Source organism: Carcharodon carcharias, chromosome 13 (genome assembly GCF_017639515.1).
Source record: "Carcharodon carcharias isolate sCarCar2 chromosome 13, sCarCar2.pri, whole genome shotgun sequence".
NCBI lineage: Eukaryota > Metazoa > Chordata > Chondrichthyes > Lamniformes > Lamnidae > Carcharodon > Carcharodon carcharias.
The window spans coordinates 71,491,626-71,519,427 of NC_054479.1; the positions used below are offsets into that span (position 1 = coordinate 71,491,626).

The following is a 27,802-nucleotide window of genomic DNA, read 5'->3' on the forward strand; positions in this document are numbered from 1 at the left end:
CCCACACCCTCACATGCACCCACCCACACTCTCACATACTCAGACCCTCACAGCCACAGCCACACCCATACCCACACCCACACACCAACACCGACAACCACACACACACACCCACACCCACACCCACACACACACTCACACCCACACCCACACCCACACCAACACTCACACCCACACACACACTCAAACTCACACTCACAACCACACTCACACTCACACTCACAACCACACCCAAACCCACACTCACTCCCACACCCACACCCACACTCACACCCACACTCACACCCACACCCACACACAATTCCACATCCACACCCACACCCACACCCACACCCACACTCACACCCACACCCAAACCCAAAAACACACCAACAAAAACAGTCACACTCACACCCACACCCAAACACACACCCACATCCACACACACACTTACACCCACATCCACACCCTCACCCACACCCACACCCACACTCACACTCACACCCACACCCACACTCACACCCACACCCACAACCACACCCTCACCCACACTCACTCCCACACCCACACTCCAACCCACAACCACACCAAGAACCACACCCACACCCAGACCCTCTCCCACATCCACGCCCACACAAACACCCAGACACACACTCACACTCACACCCACACCCAAACACACACCCACAAACCCACTCACACTCACACCCACACTCACACCCACACCCACACACACACTCACACCCACACCCACAACCACACTCACACCCACACTCACACCCACACTCACTCCCACACCCACAACCACACTCACACCCACAACCAAAAACACAATCACACACACACCCACACTCACTCCCACACCCACAGACACTCACACTCACACCCCCACACACATTCAAACTCACACCCACACCCACACTCACACTCACAACCACACCCACAACCACACTCACACCCACACTCAAACCCAAACACACACCCACACTCACTCCCACACCCACAACCACACTCACACCCACAACCAAAAACACAATCACACTCACACACACACTCAAACCCAAACTACCACCCACACTCACTCCCACACCCACAACCACACCCACACTCAAAACCACACCCACACTCACACTGACACCCAAACCCACACCCACACACAGACCCACACACAAACTCACACTCACACCCGCACTCACACCCACACCCACACTCACATTCACAACCACACCCACATGCACACCCACACTCACACCCACACCCATACCCTCACCCACACCCACACACACACTCACAATCACACTCACACTCACACTCACACTCACAGACACAATCACACCCACACAATCGCACCCACACCCACACCCCCAACCACACACCCACACCCACTCTAACACCCCCACCCACACACCCAAACCCACACTCACACCCACACCCTCACAAACTCTCACTCCAGCCTCACACCCACACAATCACTCCCACACCAAATCCCTCACACCTACTCACAATCTGACACCCTCACCAAGAGCTACACACCTGCACTCACACCCACACTCACATTAACACCCACATACCCACACCCTCACATGCACCCACCCACACTCTCACATACTCACACCCTCAAAGCCACAGCCACACCCACAGCCACACCCACACACCAACACCCACAACAACACACACACACCCACACCCACACTCACACTCACACCCACACCCACACACACACTCATACCCACATCCACACTCACACCCACACCCACACTCACACCCACACCCAATCCCACACCCACACTCACACCCACACCCACACTCACACCCACACCCACAACCACACTCACTCCCACACCCGCACTCACACCCACAACCAAACCCAAACCCAAACCCACACTCACACCCACACCCACGCACACAGACACACTCACGCTCATACCCGCACTCAAACCAACACCCACACTCACACCCACAACCACACCCACTCCCACACACACACTCACACTCACACCCACACTCACACACACAATCACACCCAAACACTCACACTCACACCCACACCCACACCCTCACCAACACACACCCACACCCAAACTCACACACTCACCCAAACCCACAATCACACCCACACCTTCGCAACCTCTCACCCCAGCCTCACACCCACAAACTCACAATGCACCGTCTCACCCACTCCCTCACACCCACTCACACTCTCACAACTGCTACACACCCGCACTCACAAGCACACTCATATTCACACCCACATAACCACACCCTCACACACTCACATACTCACACACCCACAGCCACACCCAAACAACAACACCCAGAACCACACACATACTCCCACATTCACACCCACACTCAAACTCACACCCACACCCACACTCACACCCACACTCAAACTCCCACTCACACTCACACCCACACAGACACTCACACCCACACTCACACCCACACTCACACCCAAACACACACCCACACCCAAACTCCAACACACACCAATACCCACACACACCCACACCCACACCCACACTCACACCCACACCCACACCCACACCCACAGACACACTCACAACAACACACACACCCACATTCACACCCACACTCACACCCACAGTCACACACACTCACACCCACTCCCACACCGACACTCAAGCCCACACCGACACACAAACTCACACTCAGACCCACACTCACACCCACACACACACCCACACCCACAACCACACTCAGTCCCACACTCAGTCACTCACCCACACCCACACTCCCACAACCGCACTCACACCCACACACTCACACCCACACAATCATACCCACACTCACACTCACACCCACACCCACAGACACTCACACTCACACCCCGACACACATTCATACTCACACCCACACCCATACTCACACCCACACACAGACACTCAGACTCACACCCACAGTCACATTCACACCCACACACACAACCACAAACTCACTCACACTCACACGCACACACACACACAAACCCACAGCCACACGCAACAGGTGCACCTACCCACACACTCACACCATCACAGCCACAGCCGCACCCGCAGTCACTCACACACACCAACACCCACACACACACACACACACTCACACTCTGATCCACACACACTCACACCCACACTCACACCCAAACCAACACCCACATCCACACTCACACTCACACCTACACTCACAATCACACCCACATCCGCACTCACACTCACACTCACACACACCCACACTCACACCCACACCCACATCCGCACTCACACTCACACCCACACTCACACTCAAACTCACACCCACACTCACACCCACAGCCACACACACTCACACCCACACTCACACCCACACTCACACACCCACCCACACCCACACACACATCACAGCCACACCCACACACACACCCACACTCACTCCCACACCCACACTCCAACCCACAACTACACCAAAAACCACACCCACACCCACACCCTCACCCAAACCCACACCCATACCCACACTCACACTCACTCCCACACTCAGACCCACACCCACACACACACTCACACTCACACTCACACCCACACTCACACCCACACCCACTCTCTCACCCACACCCACAACCACACCCACACTCACACTCACTCCCACACCCACACTCCAATCCACAACCACACCAAGAACCACACCCACAACCAAACCCTCACCCACACATCACGCCCACACAAACACCCAGACACACACTCACACTCACACCCACAACCACAACCACACTCACACCCACACTCACACCCACATTCACACCCACACTCACTCCCACACCCACAACCACACTGACACCCACAACCAAAAACACAATCACACTCACACCCACACTCACTCCCACACCCACACTCACACCCACACCCACACTCACACCCACACCCATACCCACACTCACAACCACACCCACACCCACACCCACAGTCACACCCATACCCACACTCACACCCACACCACAACCACACCCCCACCCACACTCACTCCCACACCCACACTCCAATCCACAACCACACCAAGAACCACACCCACACCTAAACCCTCACCCACACCCACGCCCACACAAACACCCAGACAAACACTCACACTCACACCCACATCCAAACACACACCCACAATCCCACTCACACTCACAACCACACTAACACCCACACCCTCACACACACTCAACCCCACACCCACAACCACACTCCCACCCACACTCACACCCACATTCACACCCACACTCACTCCCACACCCACAACCACACTCACACCCACAACCAAAAACACAATCACACTCACACCCACACTCACTCCCACACCCACACTCACACCCACACTCACACTCACACTCACACCCACACCCACACCCACACCCACACACACACTCACAACAACACACACACCCACATTCACACCCACACTCACACCCACAGTCACACACACACTCACACCCACTCCCACACCCACACTCAAGCCCACACCCACACACAAACTCACACTCAGACCCACACTCACACCCACACACACACCCACACCCACAACCACACTCAGTCCCACACTCAGCCACTCAACCACACCCACACTCCCACAACCGCACTCACACCCACAGACTCACACCCACACAATCATACCCACACTCACACTCACACCCATACCCACAGACACTCACACTCACACCCCGACACACATTCATACTCACACCCACACCCATACTCACACGAAAACACTCAGACACTCAGACTCACACCCACAGTCACATTCACACCCACACACACACCCACAAACTCACTCACACTCACACCCACATGCACACACACACACAAACCCACAGCCACACGCAACAGGTGCACCTACCCACACACTCACACCATCACAGCCACAGCCACACCCGCAGTCACTCACACACACCAACACCCACACACACACACCCACACTCACACCCAAACCCACACCCACATCCACACTCACACTCACACCCACACTCACACTCACACCCACATCCGCACTCACACTCACACTCACACCCACACTCACACCCACACCCACATCCGCACTCACACTCACACCCACACACACACTCAAACTCACACCCACACTCACACCCACAGCCACACACACTCACACCCACACTCACACCCACACTCACACACCCACCCACACCCACACACAGATCACAGCCACACCCACACACACACCCACACTCACTCCCACACCCACACTCCAACCCACAAGTACACCAAAAACCACACCCAAACCCACACCCTCACCCACACCCACACCCACACCCACACTCACACTCACTCCCACACTCACACCCACACCCACACCCACACTCACACTCACACCCACACTCACACCCACACCCACTCTCTCACCCACACACACAACCACACCAACACCCACACTCAATCCCACACCCACACTCCAATCCACAACCACACCAAGAACCACACCCACACCCTCACCCACACCCACGCCCACACAAACACCCAGACACACACTCACACTCACACCCACACCCCAACACACACCCACAAACCCACTCACACTCACAACCACACTAACACCCACACCCACACACTCACAGCCACACCCACAACCACACTCAAACCCACACTCACACCCACACTCACTCCCGCACCCACAACCACACTCACACCCACAACCAAAAACACAACCACACTCACACCCACACTCACTCCCACACCCACGCTCACACCCACACTCACACTCACACACACACCCATACCCACACTCACAACCACACCCACACCCACAATCACACCCATACCCACACTCACACCCACACCCACAACCACACCCACACCCACACTCACTCCCACACCCACACTCCAATCCACAACCACACCAAGAACCACACCCACACCCACACCCTCACCCACACCCACTCCCACACAAACACCCAGACACACACTCACACTCATACCCACACCCAAACACACACCCACAAACCCACTCACACTCACAACCACACTAACACCCACACCCTCACACACACTCACACCCACACCCACAACCACACTCACACCCATACTCACACCCACATTCACACCCACACTCACTCCCACACTCACAACCACACTGACACCCACAACCAAAAACACAATCACACTCACACCCACACTCACTCCCACACCCACACTCACACCCACACTCACACTCACACCCACAACCATACCCACACTCACAACCACACCCACACTCACACTGACACCCAAACCCACACCCACACACAGACCCACACACAAACTCACACTCACACCCGCACTCACACCCACACCCACACTCACACCCACAACCACACCCACATGCACACCCACACTCACACCCACACCCATACCCTCACCCACACCCACACACACACTCACAATCACACTCACACTCACAGACACAATCACACCCACACAATCGCACCCACACCCACACCCCCAACCACACACCCAAACCCACACTCACACCCACACCCTCACAAACTCTCACTCCAGTCTCACACCCACACACTCACTCCCACACCCTCACACCAACACCCTCACACCCACTCACAATCTGCCACCCTCAACAACAGCTACACACCTGCACTCACACCCACACTCACACTCACTCCCACATACCCACACCCTCACATGCACCCACCCACACTCTCACATACTCACACCCTCACAGCCACAGCCACCCCCACAGCCACCCCCACACACCAACACCCACAACAACACACACACACCCACACCCACACTCACACTCACACTCACACACTCACACCCACACTCACACCCACACCCACACTCACACCCACACCCACACTCACACCCACACCCACACTCACACTCACACTCGCACTCGCACTCGCACTCGCACTCGCACTCGCACTCGCACTCGCACTCGCACTCGCACTCGCACTCGCACTCGCACTCGCACTCGCACTCGCACTCGCACTCGCACTCGCACTCACACACTCACACCCACACCCACACTCACACCCACACCCACACTCACACCCACACCCACACTCACACCCACACTCACACTCACACTCACACTCACACTCACACTCACACTCACACTCACAACCACACTCACACTCACACTCACACCCACACCCACACTCACACTCACACTCACACTCACACTCACACTCACAACCACACTCACACTCACATTCACACTCACACCCACACCCAAACCCACACTCACACCCACACCCACACCCACCCTCACTGCCACTCCCGCACTCACACCCACAACCACACCCAAACCCACACACACACTCACACCCACACCCACGTGCACACACACACACTCACGGTCATACCCGCACTCACACCCACACCCACACTCACACCCACAACCACACTCACTCCCACACCCACACTCACACCCACACCCAAACCCACACACTCACCCACACACATTCTCACACTCACACACAAACACTCACACTCACACCCACACCCACACCCTCACCAACACACACCCACACCCACACTCACACACTCACTCAAACCCACAATCACAGCCACACATTTGCAACCTCTCACCCCAGCCTCACACCCACAAACTCACACCCGCACCGTCTCACCCACTTCCTCACACCCACTCACACTCTCACACCCTCAGCAACTGCTACACACCCGCACTCACAAGCACACTCACATTCACTCCCACAAAACCACACCCTCACACACTCACATACTCACACCCTCACAGCCACAGCCACACCCACAGCCACACCCAAAGAACAACACCCAGAACCAGACACACACTCCCACACCCACACTAACACCCACACCCACAGACACTCACACTCACACCCACACACACATTCATACTCACACCCACACCCAACCTCACACCCACACACACAGACACTCAGACTCACACCCACAGTCACACTCACACCCACACACACACACAAACTCACTCACACTCACACCCTCACGCACACACACACCGAAACCCACAGCCACACGCAACAGGTGCACGACCCACACACTCACACCATCACAGCCACAGCCACACCCACAGTCACTCACACACACCAACACCCACACCCACACACACACACTCACACCCACATCCACACACACTCACACCCACACTCACACCCACACCCACATCCACACTCACACTCACACCCACACTCACACTCACACTCACTCCCACACTCACAACAACACCCACACACACTCACACCCACACCCACATCCGCACTCATACTCACACTCACACCCACACTCACACTCAAACTCACACCCAGACTCAAACCCACACCCACAACCACACTCACACCCACACTCACAGCCACACTCACACACCCACCCACACCCACACACACACTCACACTCATACCCACACCCACACCCACACACAAATCCACAACCACACCCACAACCACACCCACACCCACACTCACACCCACACCCAAACCCAAAAACACACCAACACAAACAGTCACACTCACACCCACACCCACAACCACACCCACACCCACACTCACTCCCACACCCACACTCCAACCCACAACCACACCAAGAACCACACCCACACCCAGACCCTGTCCCACATCCACGCCCACACAAACACCCAGACACACACTCACACTCACACTCACACCCAAACACAAACCCACAAACCCCTCACACTCACACCCACACTCACACTCACACCCACATACACACTCACACCCACATCCACAACCACACTCACACCCACACTCACACCCACACTCACACCCACACTCACACCCACACCCACAACCACACTCACACCCACAACCAAAAACACAATCACACTCACGCCCACACTCACTCCCACACCCACACTCACACCCAAACTCACACAAACACCAACACACACACCCACACTCACAACCACACCCACACTCACACTGACACCCAAACCCACACCCACACACAGACCCACACACAAACTCACACTCACACGTGCACTCACACCCACACCCACACTCACACCCACAACCACACCCACATGCACACCCACACTCACACCCACACCCATACCCTCACCCACACACACACACACACACACTCAGAATCACACTCACACTCACACTCACAGACACAATCACACCCACACAATCGCACCCACACCCACACCCCCAACCACACACCCACACCTACTCTAACACCCCCACCCACACACCCAAACCCACACTCACACCCACACCCTCACAAACTCTCACTCCAGCCTCAAACCAACACACTCACTCCCACACCCACACAAACTCCCTCACACCCACTCACAATCTGACACCCTCACCAAAAGCTACACACCTGCACTCTCACCCACATACCCACACCCTCATATGCACCCACCCACATTCTCCCGTACTGACACCCTCACAGCCACAGCCACACACACAGCCACAGCCACACACCAACACCCACAACAACACAGACACACCCACACTCACACCCACACCCACACTCACACCCACAACCACACTCAGACCCGGACCCACAGCCACACCCACACTCACACTCACAACCACACTCAGTCCCACACTCAGCCACTCACTCAAACCCACACTCCCACGCCCGCACTTATCCCCACAGACTCAAACCCACACAATCGTACCCACACTCACACCCACACCCACACCCACACTCAGACCCACACCCACAGACACTCACACTCACACCCCCACACACATTCAAACTCACACCCACACCCACACTCACACTCACACTCACACTCACAACCACACTCACACTCACACCCACACCCACACTCACACCCACACCCACACACACAATCAGACCCACATCCACATGCACACCCACACTCACACCCACACCCATACACTCACCCACACCCAACACACACTCACAATCACACTCACACTCACACTCACAGACACAATCACACCCACACACTCACACCCACACCCCCAACCACACACCCACACCAACTCTAACACCCCCACCCACACACCCAAACCCACACTCACACCCACACTCTCGCAACCTCTCACCCCAGCCTCACACCCACACACTCACACCCACACCCTTACACCAACTCCCTCACACCCACTCACACTCTGACACCCTCACCAACAGCTACACACCTGTACTCACTCCCAAACTCACACTCACACCCACATACCCACACCCTCACATGCACCCACAAACTCTCACATACTCAGACCATCACAGCCACAGCCGCACCCACAGCCACACCCATACACCAACACCCACAACCACACACACACACCCACACCCACACACACACTCACACCCACACTCACACCCACACCCACACTCACACACACACTCACACTCACACTCACAACCACACTCACACTCACACTCACACCCACACCCACACCCACACTCACTCCCACACCCACACCCACACTCACACTCACACCCACACTCAAACCCACACCCACACCCACACACAAATCCACATCCACACCCACAACCACACCCACACCCACACTCACACCCACACCCAAACCCAAAAACACACCCACAAACACAGACACACTCACACCCACACCCACACACACACGCACACCCACACACACACTCACACCCACATCCACACCCACACCCTCACCAACACCCACACTCACACCCACACCCTCACAAACTCTCACTCCAGCCTCACACCCACACATTCACTCCCACACCCTCACACCAACTGCCTCACACCCACTCACAATCTGACACCCTCTCCAACAGCTACACACCTGCACTCACACCCACACTCACATTAACACCCACATACCCACAGTCTCACATGGACCCACCCACACTCTCACATACTCACACCCTCAAAGCCACAGCCACACCCACAGCCACACCCACACACCAACACCCACAACAACACACACACACCCACACCCACACTCAAACTCACACCCACACCCACACCCACACACACACTCACACCCACATCCACACTCAAAGCCACACCCACAGTCACACCCACACCCACACCCACTCCCACACCCACACTCACACTCCCACTCACAACCACACTCACACTCACACTCACACCCACACACACACTCACACCCACACTCACACCCACACTCACACCCAAACACACACCCACACTCCAACACACACCCACACCCACACACACACACACACCTACACCCACACCCACACTCACACTCACACCCACACCCGCATCCACACCCACACTCACACCCACACCCGCATCCACACCCACACCCACACCCACACACACACACACACACTCACAACAACACACACACCCACATTCACAACCACACTCACACCCACATTTACACACACACTCACACCAACTCCCACACCCACACTCAATCCCACACCCACACACAAACTCACACTCAGACCAACACTCACACCCACACCCACACCCACAACCACACCCACAGACACTCACACTCACACCCCCACACACATTCATACTCACACCCACACCCACACTCACACCCACACACACAGACACTCAGACTCACACCCACAGTCACACTCACACCCACACCCACACACAGACCCACAAACTCACTCACACTCACATCCGCACGCACACACACACCCAAACCCACAGCCACATGCAACAGGTGCACCTACCCACACACTCGCACCATCTCAGACACAGCCACACCCGCAGTCACTCACACACACCAACACCCACACCCACACACACACACTCACACCCTGATCCACACACACTCACACCCACACTCACACCCAAACCCACACCCACATCCACTTTCACACTCACACCCACATTCACAACACCCACGCACACTCACACCCACACTCACACTCACAATCACACCCACACTCACACCCACACCCACATCCGCACTCACACTCACACCCACACTGACACTCAAACTCACACCTACACTCACACCCACAGCCACACACACTCACACCCGTACTCACACCCACACTCACACACCCACACTCACACCCACACACACACTCACACACACACACACACCCACACTCACTCCCACACCCACACTCCAAACCACAACCACACCAAGAACCACACCCACACCCACACCCTCACCCACACCCACACCCAAACACACACCAACACACACACTCACACTCACACCCACACCCAAACACACACCCACAAACCCACTCACACTCACACCGACATTCACACCCACAACCAAGCACACACTCACACCCACACCCACAACCACACCCACACTCACACCCACACTCACACCCACACTCACTCCCACACCCACAACCACACTCACACCCACAAACAAAAACACAATCACACCCACACCCACACTCAGACCCACACACAAACTCACACTCACACCCGCACTCACACGCATACCAACACTCACACCCACAACCACACCCACGTGCACACCCACATTCACACCCAGACCCATACCCTCACCCGCACGCACACTCACAACCACACCCACACCCACATTCACACAGATATCCAAACCCACACCCACACACAGACCCACACACAAACTCACACTCACACCCGCACTCACACCCACACCCATACCCTCACCCACACCAAACACACACTCACAATCACACTCACACTGACAGACACAATCGCACCCACAGACTCACACCCACACCCCCAACCACACACCCACACCCACTCTAACACCCCCACCCACACACCCAAACGGACACTCACACCCACACCCTCGCAACCTCTCACCCCAGCCTCACACCCACACACTCACACCCACACCCTTACACCAACTCCCTCACACCCACTCACACTCTGAAAACCTCACCAACAGCTACACACCTGCACTCACTCCCACACTCACACTCACACCCACATACCCACACCCTCACATGCACCCACCCACACTCTCACATACTCAGACCCTCACAGTCACATCCACACGCACAGCCACTCCCACACACCAACACCCACAACCACACACACACACCCACACTCACACCCACCCTCACACTCACAACCACACCCACAGCCACACACACACTCACACCCACACTCACAACCACACCCACACTCACAACCACACCCACACTCACACTCACACTCACAACCACACTCACACTCACACTCACACTCACACCCACACTCACACCCACACTCAAAACCACACCCACACCCGCAATCACACTCACAACCACACTCACACCCACACCCACACCCACACACAAATCTACATCCACACCCACAACCACACCCACACCCACACTCACACCCACACCCAAACCCAAAAACACACCCACAAACCCAGTCACACTCACACCCACACCCACACACACACACACACCCACACACACTCTCACACCCACATCCACACTCACATCCACACCCACACTTACACCCACACACACACTCACACACACACCCACAGCCACACCCACACCCACAATCACTCCCACACCCACACTCCAACCCACAACCGCACCAAGAACCACACCCACACCCACACCCTCACCCACACCCACGCCCACACAAACACCCAGACACACACACACTCACACCCACACCCAAATACACACCCACAAACCCACTCACACTCACACCCACACTCTCACCCACACCCACAAACACACTTACACCCACACCCAAAACCACACTCACACCCACACTCACACCCACACTCATTCCCACACCCACAACCACACGCACACCCACAACCAAAAACACAATCACACTCACACCCACACTCACTCCCACACCCACTCTCACACCCACATTCACACTCTCACCCACACCCTCACCCACACTCACAACCACACCCACACTCACACTGACACCCAAACCCACACCCACACACAGACCCACACACAAACTCACACTGACACCCGCACTCACACCCACACCCACACTCACACCCACAACCACACCCACATGCACACCCACACTTACACCCACACCCATACCCTCAAAAACACTCACACACACAATCACACTCACACTCACTCTCACAGACACAATCACCCCCACACAATTGCACCCACACCCACACCCCCACCCACACACCCAAACCCACACTCACACCCACACCCTCACAAACTCTCACTCCAGCCTCACACCCACACACTCACTCCCAAACACTCACACCAACTCCCTCACACCCACTCACAATCTGACACCCTCACCAACAGCTACACACCTGCACTCACACCCACACTCACACTCACACCCACATACCCACACCCTCACATGCACCCACCCACACTCTCACATACTCACACCCTCACAGCCAGAGCCACACCCACAGCCACACCCACACACCAACACCCACAACAACACACACACACCCACACCCACACTCACACTCACTCCCACACCCACACCCACACACACACTCACAACCACACCCACACTCACACCCACAGCCACACTCACACCCACACCCACAGCCACTCCCACACCCAAACTCACACTCACACCCACAACCACACCCAAACCCAAGCACACACTCACACCCACACCCACGCAAACACACACACACTCACGCTCATACCTGCTCTCACACCCACACCCACACTCACACCCACAACCACACCCACATGCACACCCACACTCACACCCACACCCACCTCCGCACTCACACTCACACCCACACTGACACTCAAACTCACACCTACACTCACACCCACAGCCACACACACTCACACCCATACTCACACCCACACTCACACACCCACACTCACACCCACACCCACACTCACACCCCCACACACATTCAAACTCACACCCACACCCACACTCACACTCACACTCACACTCACAACCACACTCACACTCACACTCACACCCACACCCACACTCACACCCACACCCACACACACAATCAGACCGACATCCACACCCACACCCACAGCCACACTCACACCCACACCCACACTCACATCCACACCCACACCCACACTCACTCCCACACCCACACTCCAACCCACAACCATGCCAAGAACCACACCCACACCCACATTCTCACGCACACCCACGCCCACACAAACACCCAGACACACACTCACACTCACACCCACACCCAAACACACACCCACAAACCCACTCACACCCACACCCACATTCACACCCACACCCACACACACACTCACACCCACACCCACAACCACACTCACACCCACACTCACTCCCACAACCACAACCACACTCACACCCACACTCAAACCCACACTCACACCCACACTCACTCCCACACCCACACTCACATCCACACTCAGACTCACACCCACACCCACACCCACACTCACAACCACACCCACACTCAAACTCACACCCAAACCCACACCCACACACAGACCCACACACAAACTCACACTCACACGTGCACTCACACCCACACCCACACTCACACCCACAACCACACCCACATGCACACCCACACTCACACCCACACCCATACCCTCACCCACACACACACACCCACACCCACACTCACACTCACACCCACACCCACACCCACACCCACACACACACGCACAACCACACCCACACTCACACCCACAGCCACACTCACACCCACACCCACAGCCACTCCCACACCCACACTCACACTCACACCCACAACCACACCCAAACCCAAGCATACACTCACACCCACACCCACGCACACACACACACACTCACGCTCATACCTGCTCTCACACCCACACCCACACTCACACCCACAACCACACCCACTCCCACACCCACACTCACACCCACACCCAAACCCACACACTCACCCACACACACACTCACACTCACACCCACACTCACACACACAATCACACCCAAACACTCACACTCACACCCACACCCACACCCTCACCAACACACACCCACACCCACACCCACACACTCACCCACACACCCAAACCCACAATCACACCCACACCTTCGCAACCTCTCACCCCAGCCTCACACCCACAAACTCACACCCGCACCGTCTCACCCACTCCCTCACACCCACTCACACTCTCACACCCTCAGCAACTGCTACACACCCGCATTCACCAGCACACTCACATTCACACCCACATACCCACACCCTCAAACACTCACATACTCACACCCTCACAGCCACAGCCACACCCACAGCCACACCCACCCAACAACACCCAGAACCACACACACACTCCCACAGTCACACCCACACTCAAACTCACACCCACACCCACACTCACACCCACACTCAAACTCCCACTCACACTCAAACCCACACACACACTCACAATCACACCCACACTCAATCTCACACTCACACTCAAACCCACACACACACTCACACTCACACCCACACTCACACCCACAATCACACCCAAACACACACCCACACCCAAACTCCAACACACACCCACACCCACACACACACACACCCACACCCACACTCACACTCACACTCACACCCACACCCACACCCACATTCACATCCACACCCACACCCACACTCACTCCCACACCCACACTCACACCCACACCCACAGACACTCACACTCACACCCCCACACACATTCAAACTCACACCCACACCCACACTCACACTCACACTCACAACCACACTCACACTCACACTCACACCCACACCCACACTCACAACCACACCCACACACACAATCAGACCCACATCCACACCCACACCCACACCCACACCCACACCCACACCCACACCCACACTCACACCCACACCCACACTCACATCCACACCCACACCCACACTCACTCCCACACCCACACTCCAACCCACAACCACGCCAAGAACCACACCCACACCCAAAATTCTCACGCACACCCACGCCCACACAAACACCCAGACACACACACAAACTCACACCCACACCCAAACACACACCCACAAACCCACTCACACTCACACCCACATTCACACCCACACCCACTCACACCCACACCCACAACCACACTCACACCCACACTCAAACCCACACTCACACCCACACTCACTCCCACACCCACAACCACACTCACACCCACAACCAAAAACACAATCACACTCACACCCACACTCACTCCCACACCCACACTCACATCCACACTCACACTCACACCCACACCCACACCCACACTCACAACCACACCCACACTCACACTGACACCCAAACCCACACCCACACACAGACCCACACACAAACTCACACTCACACCCGCACTCTCACCCACACCCACACTCACACCCACAGCCACACTCACATGCACACCCACACTCACACCCACACCCAAACCCTCACCTACACCCACACACACACTCACAATCACACTCACACTCACACTCACAGACACAATCAAACCCACACAATCGCACCCACACCCACACCACCAACCACACACCCACACCCACTCTAACACCCCCACCCACACACCCAAACCCACACTCACACCCACACCCTCACAAACTCTCACTCCATTCTCACACCCACACACTCACTCCCACACCCTCACACCAACTCCCTCACACCCACTCACAATCTGACACCCTCACCAACAGCTACACACCTGCACTCACACCCACACTCACACTCACACCCATATACCCACACCCTCACATGCACCCACCCACACTCTCACATACTCACACCCTCACAGCCACAGCCACACCCACAGACACACCCACACACCAACACCCACAACAACACACGCACACCCACACCCACACTCACACCCACACCCACACCCACACACACACGCACAACCACACCCACACTCACACCCACAGCCACACTCACACCCACACCCACAGCCACTCCCACACCCACACTCACACTCACACCCACAACCACACCCAAACCCAAGCATACACTCACACCCACACCCACGCACACACACACACACTCACGCTCATACCTGCTCTCACACCCACACCCACACTCACACCCACAACCACACCCACTCCCACACCCACACTCACATCCACACCCAAACCCACACACTCACCCACACACACACTCACACCCACACCCACACACACAATCAGACCCACATCCACACCCACACCCACAGCCACACTCACACCCACACCCACACCCACACTCACATCCACACCCAAACTCACACTCACACGTGCACTCACACCCACACCCAGACTCACACCCACAACCACACCCACATGCACACCCACACTCACACCCACACCCATACCCTCACCCACACACACACACCCACACCCACACTCACACTCACACCCACACCCACACCCACACACACACACACACGCACAACCACACCCACACTCACACCCACAGCCACACTCACACCCACACCCACTCCCACACCCACACTCACACTCACACCCACAACCACACCCAAACCCAAGCATACACTCACACCCACACCCACGCACACACACACACTCACGCTCATACCTGCTCTCACACCCACACCCACACACACCCACAACCACACCCACTCCCACACCCACACTCACACCCACACCCAAACCCACACACTCACCCACACACACACTCACACTCACACCCACACTCACACACACAATCACACCCAAACACTCAGACTCACACCCACACCCACACCCTCACCAACACACACCCACACCCACACCCACACACTCACCCACACACCCAAACCCACAATCACACCCATACCTTCGCAACCTCTCACCCCAGCCTCACACCCACAAACTCACACCCGCACCGTCTCACCCACTCCCTCACACCCACTCACACTCTCACACCCTCAGCAACTGCTAAACACCCGCATTCACCAGCACACTCACATTCACACCCACATACCCACACCCTCAAACACTCACATTCTCACACCCTCACAGCCACAGCCACACCCACAGCCACACCCACCCAACAACACCCAGAACCACACACACACTCCCACAGTCACACCCACACTCAAACTCACACCCACACCCACACTCACACCCACACTCAAACTCCCACTCACACTCAAACCCACACACACACTCACACTCACACCCACACTCACACCCACAATCACACCCAAACACACACCCACACCCAAACTCCAACACACACCCACACCCACACACACACACACCCACACCCACACTCACACTCACACTCACACCCACACCCACACCCACACCCACATCCACATCCACACCCACACCCACACTCACTCCCACACCCACACTCACACCCACACCCACAGACACTCACACCCACACCCACACTCACAACCACACCCACACTCACAACCACACCCACACACACAATCAGACCCACATCCACACCACACCCACACCCACACCCACACCCACACTCACACTCACACCCACAATCACATCCACACCCACACCCACACTCACTCCCACACCCACACTCCAACCCACAACCACACCAAGAACCACACCCACACCCACATTCTCACGCACACCCACGCCCACACAAACACCCAGACACACACTCACACTCACACCCACACCCAAACACACACCCACAAACCCACTCACACTCACACCCACATTCACACCCACACCCACACACACTCACACCCACACCCACAACCACACTCACACCCACACTCAAACCCACACTCACACCCACACTCACTCCCACACCCACAACCACACTCTCACCCACAACCAAAAACACAATCACACTCACACCCACACTCACTCCCACACCCACACTCACATCCACACCCACACCCACACTCACAACCACACCCACACTCACACTGACACCCAAACCCACACACACACACAGACCCACACACAAACTCACACTCACACCCGCACTCTCACCCACACCCACACTCACACCCACAGCCACACTCACATGCACACCCACACTCACACCCACACCCAAACCCTCACCTACACCCACACACACACTCACAATCACACTCACACTCACACTCACAGACACAATCAAACCCACACAATCGCACCCACACCCACACCACCAACCACACACCCACACCCACTCTAACACCCCCACCCACACACCCAAACCCACACTCACACCCACACCCTCACAAACTCTCACTCCATTCTCACACCCACACACTCACTCCCACACCCTCACACCAACTCCCTCACACCCACTTACTATCTGACACCCTCACCAACAGCTACAATTCTGCACTCACACCAACACTCACACTCACACCAAAATACCCACACCCTCACATGCACCCACCCACACTCTCACATACTCACACCCTCACAGCCACAGCCACAACCACAGCCACACCCACACACCAACACCCGCAACACACACACACCCACACTCACACCCACACCCACACACACACTCACACTCACACCCACACTCACACCCAAACCCACACTCACACCCACACTCACACTCACACTCACACTTACAACCACACTCACTCCCACACCCGCACTCACACCCACAACCACACCCAAACCCAAACACACACTCACACCCACACCCATGTGCACACACACAAACTCAAGCGCATACCCGCACTCACACCCACACCCACAGTCACACCCACAACCACACCCAATCGCACACCCACACTCACACCGACACCCAAACCCACACACTCACCCGCACACACTCTCACACTCACACACACAATCACACCCAAACACTCACACTCACACCCACACCCACACCCTCACCAACACACACCCACACCCACACTCACACACTCACCCAAACCCACAATCACACCCACACCTTCGCAACCTCTCACCCCAGCCTCACACCCACAAACTCACACACGCACCGTCTCACCCATTCCCTCACACCCACTCACAATCTCACACCCTCAGCAACTGCTACACACCCACACTCACAAGCACACTCACATTCACACCCACATAACCACACCCTCACACACTCACATACTCACACCCTCACAGCCACAGCCACACCCAAACAACAACACCCAGAACCACACACACACTCCCACACCCACACCCACACTCACACCTACAACCACAGACACTCACACCCACACAAACATTCATATTCCACCCACACCCAACCTCACACCCACACGCACAGACACTCAGACTCACACCCACAGTCACACTCACACCCACACACACACCCACAAACTCACTCACACTCACACCCACACGCACACACACACCGAAACCCACAGCCACACGCAACAGATGCACCACCCACACACTCACACCATCACAGCCACAGCCACACCCTCAGTCACTCACACACACCAACACCCACACCCACACACACACACTCACACCCACATCCACACACACTCACACCCACAATCACACCCACACCCACACCCACATCCACACTCACACTCAAACCCACACTCACACCCACACCCACATCCGCACTCACACTCACACCCACACTCACACACAAACTCACACCCAGACTCACACCCACACCCACAACCACACTCACAACCACACTCACACCCACACTCACACACCCACCCACACCCACACACACACTCACACCCACACCCACATTCACTCCCACACCCAAACACACACCCACACACACACTCACACTCACACCCACACCCAAACACACACCCACAAAACCACTCACACTCACACCCACACTCACACCCACACCCACACACAAACTCACACCCACACCCAAAACCACACTCACACCCAAAACCAAAAACACAATCATACTCGCAGCCACACTCACATCCACACTCACACCCGCACTCACACACTCACCCACACTCACACCCACAACCACACCCACATGCACACCTAAACTCACACCCACACCCATACCCTCACCCAAATCCAAACACACACCCACAACCACACTCACACCCACACTGACACCCACACTCACACACCCACCGACACCCACACACACACTCACACCCACACTCACTCCCACACCCAAACACACACCCACAATTACACTCACACTCACACCCACACCCAAACACACACCCACCAAACCACTCACACTCACGCCCACACTCACACCCACATCCACACACACACTCACACCCACACCCACAACCACACTCACACCCACACTCACACCCTCACTCACACCCACACTCACTCCCACACTCACTCCCACACCCACAACCACACTCACACCCCCAACCAAAAACACAATCACACTCACAGCCACACTCACTCCCACACCCACACTCACACCCGCACTCACACCCGCACTCACACCCGCACTCATAACCACTCCTACACCCACACTCACACTGATATCCAAACCCACACCCACACACAGACCCACACACAAACTCACACTCACACCCGCACTCACACCCACACCCACACCCACACTCACACCCACAACCACACCCACATGCACACCCACACTCACACCCACACCCATACACTCACCCACACCCAACACACACTCACAATCACACTCACACTCACACTCACAGACACAATCACACCCACACACTCACACCCACACCCCCACCCACACACCCACACCAACGCTAACACCCCCACCCACACACCCAAACCCACACTCACACCCACACTCTCGCAACCTCTCACCCCAGCCTCACACCCACACACTCACACCCACACCCTTACACCAACTCCCTCACACCCACTCACACTCTGACACCCTCACCAACAGCTACACACCTGTACTCACTCCCACACTCACACTCACACCCACATACCCACACCCTCACATGCACCCACAAACACTCTCACATACTCAGACCATCACAGCCACAGCCGCACCCACAGCCACACCCACACACCACCACCCACAACCACACACACACACCCACACCCACACACACACTCACACCCACACTCACACCCACACCCACACCCACACCCACACACACACTCACACTCACACTCACACTCACAACCACACTCACACTCACACTCACACCCACACCCACACCCACACTCACTCCCACACCCACACCCACACTCACACTCACACCCACACTCAAACCCACACCCACACCCACACACAAATCCACATCCACACCCACAACCACACCCACACCCACACTCACACCCACTCCCAAACCCAAAAACACACCCACAAACACAGTCACACTCACACCCACACCCACACACACACGCACACCCACACACACACTCACACCCACATCCAAACCCACACCCTCACCCACACCCACACTCACACCCACACCCTCACAAACTCTCACTCCAGCCTCACACCCACACATTCACTCCCACACCCTCACACCAACTCCCTCACACCCACTCACAATCTGACACCCTCTGCAACTGCTACACACCTGCACTCACAGCCACACTCACATTAACACCCACATACCCACAGTCTCACATGGACCCACCCACACTCTCACATACTCACACCCTCAAAGCCACAGCCACACCCACAGCCACACCCACACACCAACACCCACAACACACACACACCCACACCCACACTCAAACTCACACCCACACCCACACCCACACCCACACTCACACCCACATCCACACTCACACTCACACCCACACCCACACCCACACCCACACTCACACCCACACTCAAACTCACACTCACACTCACACCCACACACACACACACACTCACACCCACACTCACACCCACACTCACACCCAAACACACACCCACACTCCAACACACACCCACACCCACACACAAACACACCTACACCCACAACAACATACACACACCCACACCCACACTCACACTCACACCCACACCAACACCCACAGTCACACCCACACCCACTCCCACACCCACACTCAAACTCACACCCACACCCAAAACCACACTCACACCCAAAACCAAAAACACAATCATACTCGCAGCCACACTCACATCCACACTCACACCCGCACTCACACACTCACCCACACTCACACCCACAACCACACCCACATGCACACCTAAACTCACACCCACACCCATACCCTCACCCAAATCCAAACACACACCCACAACCACACTCACACCCACACTGACACCCACACTCACACACCCACCGACACCCACACACACACTCACACCCACACTCACTCCCACACCCAAACACACACCCACAATTACACTCACACTCACACCCACACCCAAACACACACCCACCAAACCACTCACACTCACGCCCACACTCACACCCACATCCACACACACACTCACACCCACACCCACAACCACACTCACACCCACACTCACACCCTCACTCACACCCACACTCACTCCCACACTCACTCCCACACCCACAACCACACTCACACCCCCAACCAAAAACACAATCACACTCACAGCCACACTCACTCCCACACCCACACTCACACCCGCACTCACACCCGCACTCACACCCACACTCACAACCACTCCTACACCCACACTCACACTGATATCCAAACCCACACCCACACACAGACCCACACACAAACTCACACTCACACCCGCACTCACACCCACACCCACACCCACACTCACACCCACAACCACACCCACATGCACACCCACACTCACACCCACACCCATACACTCACCCACACCCAACACACACTCACAATCACACTCACACTCACACTCACAGACACAATCACACCCACACACTCACACCCACACCCCCACCCACACACCCACACCAACGCTAACACCCCCACCCACACACCCAAACCCACACTCACACCCACACTCTCGCAACCTCTCACCCCAGCCTCACACCCACACACTCACACCCACACCCTTACACCAACTCCCTCACACCCACTCACACTCTGACACCCTCACCAACAGCTACACACCTGTACTCACTCCCACACTCACACTCACACCCACATACCCACACCCTCACATGCACCCACAAACACTCTCACATACTCAGACCATCACAGCCACAGCCGCACCCACAGCCACACCCACACACCACCACCCACAACCACACACACACACCCACACCCACACACACACTCACACCCACACTCACACCCACACCCACACCCACACCCACACACACACTCACACTCACACTCACAACCACACTCACACTCACACTCACACCCACACCCACACCCACACTCACTCCCACACCCACACCCACACTCACACTCACACCCACACTCAAACCCACACCCACACCCACACACAAATCCACATCCACACCCACAACCACACCCACACCCACACTCACACCCACTCCCAAACCCAAAAACACACCCACAAACACAGTCACACTCACACCCACACCCACACACACACGCACACCCACACACACACTCACACCCACATCCAAACCCACACCCTCACCCACACCCACACTCACACCCACACCCTCACAAACTCTCACTCCAGCCTCACACCCACACATTCACTCCCACACCCTCACACCAACTCCCTCACACCCACTCACAATCTGACACCCTCTGCAACTGCTACACACCTGCACTCACAGCCACACTCACATTAACACCCACATACCCACAGTCTCACATGGACCCACCCACACTCTCACATACTCACACCCTCAAAGCCACAGCCACACCCACAGCCACACCCACACACCAACACCCACAACACACACACACCCACACCCACACTCAAACTCACACCCACACCCACACCCACACCCACACTCACACCCACATCCACACTCACACTCACACCCACACCCACACCCACACCCACACTCACACCCACACTCAAACTCACACTCACACTCACACCCACACACACACACACACTCACACCCACACTCACACCCACACTCACACCCAAACACACACCCACACTCCAACACACACCCACACCCACACACAAACACACCTACACCCACAACAACATACACACACCCACACCCACACTCACACTCACACCCACACCAACACCCACAGTCACACCCACACCCACTCCCACACCCACACTCAAACTCCCACTCACAACCACACTCACACTCACACTCACACCCACACCCACACTCACACCCACACTCAAACTCACACTCACACTCACACCCACACACACACACACACTCACACCCACACTCACACCCACACTCACACCCAAACACACACCCACACTCCAAAACACACCCACACCCACACACAAACACACCTACACCCACAACAACATACACACACCCACACCCACACTCACACTCACACCCACACCCACACTCACACTCACACCCACACCCACACCCACACACACACGCACAACCACACCCACACTCACACCCACAGCCACACTCACACCCACACCCACAGCCACTCCCACACCCACACTCACACCCTCAACCACACCCAAACCCAAGCATACACTCACACCCACACCCACGCACACACACACACACTCACGCTCATACCTGCTCTCACACCCACACCCACACTCACACCCACAACCACACCCACTCCCACACCCACACTCACACCCACACCCAAACCCACACACTCACCCACACACACTCACACTCACACCCACACTCACACACACAATCACACCCAAACACTCACACTCACACCCACACCCACACCCTCACCAACACACACCCACACCCACACTCACACACTCACCCACACACCCAAACCCACAATCACACCCACACCTTCGCAACCTCTCAACCCAGCCTCACACCCACAAACTCACACCCGCACCGTCTCACCCACTCCCTCACACCCACTCACACTCTCACACCCTCAGCAACTGCTACACACCCGCATTCACCAGCACACTCACATTCACACCCACATACCCACACCCTCAAACACTCACATACTCACACCCTCACAGCCACAGCCACACCCACAGCCACACCCACCCAACAACACCCAGAACCACACACACACTCCCACAGTCACACCCACACTCAAACTCACACCCACACCCACACTCACACCCACACTCAAACTCCCACTCACACTCAAACCCACACACACACTCACAATCACACCCACACTCAAACTCACACTCACACTCAAACCCACACACACACTCACACTCACACCCACACTCACACCCACAATCACACCCAAACACACACCCACACCCAAACTCCAACACACACCCACACCCACACACACACACACCCACACCCACACCCATACTCACACTCACACCCACACCCACACCCACATTCACATCCACACCCACACCCACACTCACTCCCACACCCACACTCACACCCACACCCACAGACACTCACACTCACACCCCCACACACATTCAAACTCACACCCACACCCACACTCATACTCACACTCACACTCACAACCACACTCACACTCACACCCACACCCACACTCACACCCACACCCACACACACAATCAGACCCACATCCACACCCACACCCACACCCACACCCACACTCACACCCACACCCACACTCACATCCACACCCACACCCACACTCACTCCCACACCCACACTCCAACCCACAACCACGCCAAGAACCACACCCACACCCACATTCTCACACACACCCACGCCCACACAAACACCCAGACACACACTCACACTCACACCCACACCCAAACACACACCCACAAACCCACTCACACTCACACCCACATTCACACCCACACCCACACACACACTCACACCCACACCCACAACCACACTCACACCCACACTCAAACCCACACTCACACCCACACTCACTCCCACACCCACAACCACACTCACACCCACAACCAAAAACACAATCACACTCACACCCACACTCACTCCCACACCCACACTCACATCCACACACACACTCACACCCACACTCACACTCACAACCACACCCACACTCACACTGACACCCAAACCCACACCCACACACAGACCCACACACAAACTCACACTCACACCCGCACTCTCACCCACACCCACACACACCCACAGCCACACTCACATGCACACCCACACTCACCCCCACACCCAAACCCTCACCTACACCCACACACATACT

At 56.2% G+C, this 27,802-nt stretch overlaps 1 protein-coding gene and 1 pseudogene across 1 annotated transcript; both read left to right on the top strand.

Annotated features, from left to right (window-relative positions):
• Positions 1-416: 416 nt before the first annotated feature.
• On the top strand, positions 417-13,765 carry LOC121286077 (mucin-2-like; the record flags this gene model as incomplete). The annotated part of the gene is given in 13 exon segments (XM_041203077.1): positions 417-847; positions 849-1,098; positions 3,368-3,650; positions 3,685-3,942; positions 3,945-4,523; positions 4,986-5,555; positions 5,558-6,348; positions 8,334-8,589; positions 8,634-8,893; positions 10,305-10,611; positions 10,854-11,002; positions 13,036-13,465; positions 13,503-13,765. Coding segments are annotated over 13 exon segments (4,827 nt in total), but the record flags the coding sequence as incomplete, so codon positions are not given.
• Positions 13,766-19,016: 5,251 nt separating this feature from the next.
• Positions 19,017-27,580, top strand: LOC121286078 (annotated as a pseudogene).
• The last annotated feature ends 222 nt before the right edge of the window (positions 27,581-27,802 follow it).